The sequence below is a fragment of the Cicer arietinum genome, chromosome 7 (genome assembly GCF_000331145.2).
Source record: "Cicer arietinum cultivar CDC Frontier isolate Library 1 chromosome 7, Cicar.CDCFrontier_v2.0, whole genome shotgun sequence".
In the NCBI taxonomy this organism is placed as follows: domain Eukaryota; kingdom Viridiplantae; phylum Streptophyta; class Magnoliopsida; order Fabales; family Fabaceae; genus Cicer; species Cicer arietinum.
Window position 1 is genome coordinate 20,720,192 of NC_021166.2, and position 6,943 is coordinate 20,727,134.

Genomic DNA, 6,943 nt, shown 5'->3' on the forward strand with positions numbered 1-6,943 from the left:
CAGGATTTTGAGTCCCGTTTTCGATTACCTCATATCACTGATATCTTCCCTCATTCTCCTCCTATTCCTTCCACCTTTTGTCTCAAAATGAGGTTTGTTTTCTTTTCTCAATATCATACTTGTTTTCTCTACCTCGTGCTAACTCAATCATAAAAGTTGAGTTTAGCCTTATAACTCAAGATACCATTTTCAAAATCCCCTTAGATTAGGGCCACTTTAATTAATAATAATCATTTTTCCTTGCCCAATTTTTTTTTAATAAAAAAAACTTACTTAAATTGGAATTAATACACGTTCTTTTAATGTGTTTTTTGTTGTTGTGATAGAACTCCGATTGGTAAAGATTTTCCAGGTCATTATTCATCTGATGAGGAATGGCATGGATACATTAATAACAATGATAGAGTGCTTCTCAAGGTAAGCTTGTCTATATTTTTCACTTAATGTTGTTTTAAGTTAAGTTCGCTGAGAGTTGGGTTTTTCAAAGCATGTTGATTTCATTACTTTGTTCAATGCATTACTGTTATTGACCCAAGTTTTACAAGCTGGCTAGAGTCTAGATAGGACTTAAGTAGAGCTTATAAAGCCTAGACGGTCATCATCTTACAAGCTAATTTTGTGGGATTGAGTTAGCAAAATGTTACCAAAGAGTATCCTAGATCTGTGCGGGGGGGTGTATTAGGCAAAATGGAGGTCTCGTGTTGGATAGAGATATGACCTAATATAGTTTATAAAATTTTGATCATCATCACCTTACAACCCGGTTTTGTGAGTGTGTTAGACTCAAAACCTAAAATGTTACTAGAGATTATCCGAGATTGATTATTGGGCCACTTGTATTATCTACGCACCAAGCCAAAATCCTGCACGGACGTAAGGGGATGTATCAGGAAAAATTCAAGTCTTCCAATGGCTAGAGATAGACCTGAATAGGGCACATAAAACTTGGACAATCCTCATCTTACAAACCAATATTGTACTGTTGAGTTAAGTCTAAAACCTAAGAATGTTTAAGACACTGTCCTAATTCCGGAACTTAAGTTGTGCTTCCTGGTTAGATGTTTACAAAGCTGTTTATCTGTTTAGTGTTTATTCTCACACTTGGACTAACTTATATTGTTCGTGTATTTTTGTTTTCTTTTCCTGCGATTGATATCTTCTGTAATTTAGAGAGAGTTGATACATTTGAATTGTAGTGACATGATAGTATGATACTGTTAAACATTGGTGCTCTCATTTATTTGAGTTTAAAAAATCATGATTTGGTTCTGAATGTTGATTTTCTGTTTGCTTTGCTCTTTCAGACAATTAACTATTCGTCGCCTAAGTCTGCTGGTGCTGAGTGTATTGATCCCAATTGTACCTGGGTAGAACAATGGTAAAGCATTCGTTTCCCCAATTTTAAACATGAATGTAATGATTGGTTAATCATATTCCAGTCAGTTATATATGATTGTTGCTATGTTTCCAGATATTGTTTTGCATATCAGAAGGTAGGTTTGAAATGCTGTTCAGGGGATGTTATTTTTAAATATGTCTGGATGTAATACTGGTGATTAAATCCGTACTAATATGCCTTCTGATTAGCATTGAAGGGATTATCTTGGTTGATTGAATTCTGTCATTGTTTAGTAATGCATAGATACAAATAAAAAAGCCTTATTCCATTGTAGGTTAAGTCCATGTTTGGATTGACAGTGACTTTGACAAAATCACGGTGTTCACCATGATTTTGGCTAAATTATACTTTGGAGCTTCAATAAAATCCTAATGTGACATTCATTTCGTCATAGTCGCTGTGATTCCAAACATACACTAAATCAGCTAGATGGGTGTATTTGTCCTATTGGGCTGTGTAGAGACACAGCACAACTTACATATATTAGTTTAGTACCACCTGAAAATCTGATACAACAATTTGGTAACAATAAAAGAAGTGTTCTAAAACCAACAAAATTTGTTGGACGTTAGGGTGTGTACATCATAATCACTTTAGAGTTTCTTTAATAACTAACTTCTATTCCTGGAGGTTATCAGATAGTTGTGTTACTTCTATTTTCTGGTTTCAATATCAGTTATAAATATTCTTGACATTAAAATGTTGTTTTTCAAATATTAGCTTATATGGTGAGTTTTTGAAATCATGTTAGGGTTCATCGAGCCGGGCCTCGGGAAAAGATCTACTATAAACCAGAAGAAGTAAAGGCAGCAATTGTCACCTGTGGAGGGCTCTGCCCTGGTCTTAATGATGTCATCAGACAGGTTAGTTTGTGATGAAGTTATTTTCAGAAAGCTTTGACTTTTTCTGATGAAAAGAGTGAAATCTAAAGGTGCATTGGATTCAATGTAGGAAAAAGTGATTGCCGAAGTGTGACACTCTAATTTGGATTGATTGTTGTTTATATATTCCTGACTATTACTATTAGTCATCACTCATCAACCACTAAAGTTTTTTGCAGAATAAAATGCTCATGCCTAAGCTATTGACTAACTGACGTGAAATATATTATATTCTTTCATGCAACTCTCTTAAATATGTTCTAAGTTTCCCCTCCCTCTCTTTTTCATTTAAGTATATAATTTAATTGTTGTGCTAACTATTTCTAAGTGATTATTCAAATGATGAATGTGGTGCAGATTGTAATCACACTTGAAATATATGGCGTAAAAAAGATAGTGGGTATTCCTTTTGGTTATCGAGGATTTTCTGACCAAGAATTGACAGAAGTGCCGGTAATCTCATGCCTCCCTCCTTGCTGTTTTTGGGTTAACATTGGTTGATTCATCTAAAGATATAGTCTGTCTAATCAAACATGAGTTCCCAATGACTCTTTAACTATAGTGGGCTATCATTCACAGCTGTCAAGGAAAGTAGTTCAGAATATTCATCTATCTGGCGGAAGCTTATTGGGAGTTTCACGAGGAGGACCTGGGGTCAGTGATATCGTGGATAGTCTGGAGGTGGGTGATTTCATGGGATTCATGGTATCATATTTGACTGACTTCTATTCTCTTATTATATGCATATATTATTGATTTTCAGGAGAGAGGGATCAACATGCTTTTTGTATTGGGTGGAAATGGCACACATGCTGGTGCAAATGCAATTCACAATGAGGTAATTAATCCTCTAGCCTTGCATCAAATAATGCTTCAATTTGGATTCTGTTATCCGATTTGTGCATTATTTGTGATATTGAAGGATCTTAACTATCATTGATTCATTTTGTATACTGTTTTAAATTTTAAGATTGTTCTGCTAATAAGTTGTTATTTTTTTTCCTGAACTGAGATTTCCTATTTCTTTCAGTGCTGCAAAAGACGGCTCAAGGTGTCTGTCATTGGAGTGCCGAAAACTATTGATAATGATATTCTACTGATGGATAAAACTTTTGGCTTTGATACTGCTGTGGAAGAAGCTCAAAGAGCAATAAATTCTGCATACATTGAGGTAAATTATATATATTAAACTTTTGGCTTTTATACATCGAGGTAAATTACATAAACTTTTGGCTTTTATCACTCAATGTAGTAATTGTTTCTATTCAGTACATATATTAAAATATTGGCCTTTCTTTCCTCGTTTTTATTAGGCACATAGTGCATATCATGGAATTGGGGTCGTGAAGTTGATGGGACGTAGTAGTGGGTTCATAGCAATGCAGGCTTCCCTATCAAGTGGACAGGTTGACGTATGTCTGATTCCCGAGGTATGTATGATAGAAATTATTTGGATGGTCTTTCTCGCGTCATACTCATAAACTGATACAAGTATTGGCTATGGTTATAAGGTACCTTTTAATTTACATGGCCCACATGGCGTATTGAGGCATCTCCAGCACCTTCTAGAAATGAAGGGATCAGCTGTAATCTGTGTTGCAGAGGGAGCTGGACAGGTGATTATTGACTTCTAATCAACAGATTAGCAAGTTTTAACCGAAAACATAGAAACTGTACCGTGAAAAAATATCATGTGATCTATTGATGTTATTCCCATAGCAACTTCACCGAAAAAATATATTACTGAAATTTCTCTGAAGACTTTTTCATTTAGACATAGAAATTGGCTAACTGATAATTTTTGTGCAGAATTTACTACAAAACACTAATGCTAAAGATGCATCAGGAAATGTTGTATTTGGAGATATTGGTGTATATATTCAACAAGAGGTTTGAATTATTTGTTTATGGTGCTCAAAATAAACTAAATGGGTTGATATATGATGATGGAATGTATATATATTGTTGAAACTTGTGATACCTAATAAATATTACAAGAAATTTGAAGAAATAACATTTAAACTGGCCAGAAATATTATAATATTGATACAATCTTAGTTCAATGTATGTAGAATAGCTCCATTTTTAAATTCTCCACGTGACTTCAAAACAATGATTTTCACGTTAAGTCAATTGTGATGATGGAAGTAGTTATGATTACTCAAGAAACAATATAAATGCTTAATATATTTTCAGTTATTTGTAATGATGGTGGTAACTATTTACAAAATATATTTTTTCTGAAAGATTGTGAAGGTTTCCTCCAAAACACATCTTGTCAAAGCTTAGATGCTGTGACTTAACATAAAAGTTAAAACAGTTAACAATAATGTTTTTCTTCTTTTCCACACATTATGACGAGTGTGCCTTGGCCAAAATAGGAAGCTAATACATGCTTTATTTTCAAATGAATAAAACATGAAGTACTTTAAATCTGTAAGATTGAACTTAAGTGTATGTTCTTGTAAAGTTCAGATCATTAGGTTATTTCCTATTGTATCTGTTAATATATTTCAAATACAATTACTAAGAATTGTTTAGTATATTTTTATGATGTGTATTGTACTACGGTTGTATCCCTAACAAAGTAGATTGCTTCTTTCATTTAAATTTTTTATTTCACAACAACAATATGATATACTGGAAATTTTTGTATTTCAGACAAAAAAGTATTTCAAGGAGATTGGTGTTCATGCTGATGTAAAATATATTGATCCAACATATATGATCCGTGCATGTCGAGCTAATGCATCAGATGGAATTTTATGCACTGTACTTGGACAAAATGCTGTTAGTCTCTCTCTTTCTCCCTCCCCTTTTTTGTTGTTACAATGACAGCGAAGAGATTTGAAATTATGAATAAGTCTAAATCTCTCACCACAAGCCCACTTCTAGTGGCATGTCTCTTTGATAGTTGGTATGCATGCATTATTTCAGTTATTGGTTATATTTATGCTTCACTCAATCAATTCAATATTGACAACTTAAATATTAATATAGGTTACCAAGTTCCTACATGGTTTATTTGTCTGTTCCAGCAAGAGATTTGAATTATCCATAATTTTCTGAAATATCAGAACATCAGGAGTTCAGGCCTGTAATATGTGGAAAATATGACTCAAAATAAGACCTACCCCTGGAAACAATTTCTCTCTATTTATCTGTGTTATTCAGTGTCCTTCATGTATTTTGTGAGACTAAAGAGTTTGTGAGGTCATTCCAGGGAAACAAGAAAACCTCATGTTAGCTGAATTTGCATTATAAACTAATTTTCTTATTTCCCCCTCACCACTTGATGAGTTTGAGATGCCTGTGAAATGCCAATATCTTCAATCTCTTCCCTCTTACTTTATTATGCCAATGAAATTATTTCTTCTAATTTTTACCTGTACAGATAATTTCCTTTCCTATCTATTTGTACTAAGTAAATTGGTGTATTGTATATCTTAATCTTAGTATCCTTAGTTCCCTTCTGATTACAACAGTACCAAAGACAGGAGTTCCAAATTCAAGTGCATTTACATGGGGAGAGATGTTTTATTTGATTTCTTGTTAAAAATTACGGTGATTTTTTCAAAAGGCTTAAAAATATGTTTGGTCTATGCAAATACACGTTTTTTGGGTTTATTCCCCGTAAGTTTTTGTTTGATTTTTGTCCTTGTAAATATTTTTGTTTTGTTTTTGGTATTTGTTCTTTTGTTTTAGTCCCTGCAAAATTGACTTTTATTGAAATTAGTCCCTGCAATTCCTTATATTGCTAATAATTTAGGAACTAAAATCAAATATTATATATATTACAGGGACTCTTTCCAATAAAAACCAATTTTACGGGGACTAGAACAAAAGAGCAAGGTCCAAAAACAAACAAAAAATATTTGCAATGATCTAAATCAAACAAAAAACTTATAGGGACTAAAACAAAAAAAAAACGCATAATTACAAGGATCAATCATATATTTAAAGATTTTCAAAATAACCAGGCCCTGCAGATTAGGCAATAATTTCCTGAGAAGGCTTAGGTTCTTATTATATTTATTCATGCTCTTTGAACTCAATGGCAACTATATTGATTTTGTGCTTTTCTATGCAATAAATTTCATCAATCACACAATACTTACCTGCATAGCGTCTCTTAATGTGTCCATATTGATTCACTGCTTATGCATTGCAGGTTCATGGTGCATTCGCAGGATATAGCGGCATTTCAGTAGGCTTATGTAACACTCACTATGCATACTTCCCCATCCCCGAAGTAATATCGCATCCTCGGTTGGTGGACCCTAACAGTCGAATGTGGCATCGTTGCTTAACTTCAACTGGCCAACCTGACTTCATCTGATACTTATTTACCCTTTACAATAAATACAAGATATTTTGGATTTCAAACTTCCAAAGAGAATATCATAGAAATATAGCTTCAAAATATTCTGGACAATCTGCGGAAACATTCATATGCAAAAATAATAGGAAGGATAACATTTCCTCCTTAGAAAAATTGATTATTTGTATAGCATGGTAGTTTCATAGTCCTGCCTGCTGCATTCAAATTAACATTTTAGAGATATCATCACTAAGCACTGTGATTGATTTTGATCAATTTGTAACATTTATTTATCCCATAGTAAGGGCCAAATTTTAATGGAAGTACATAGGATGATGAACA

General features: G+C 33.3%; 1 protein-coding gene across 1 annotated transcript; it reads left to right on the forward strand.

Moving 5' to 3' along the window:
- The first annotated feature begins 6 nt into the window (after positions 1-6).
- LOC101492135 (ATP-dependent 6-phosphofructokinase 5, chloroplastic) lies at positions 7-6,943 on the forward strand. The gene is made up of 13 exons (XM_012718397.3): positions 7-92; positions 327-417; positions 1,305-1,378; positions 2,151-2,262; positions 2,638-2,733; positions 2,860-2,961; positions 3,044-3,118; positions 3,311-3,451; positions 3,594-3,710; positions 3,792-3,896; positions 4,090-4,170; positions 4,942-5,070; positions 6,452-6,943. Exons 1-13 carry the CDS (start codon positions 88-90, stop codon positions 6,617-6,619), a joined length of 1,296 nt encoding a protein of 431 aa, XP_012573851.2. The 5' UTR covers positions 7-87; the 3' UTR covers positions 6,620-6,943.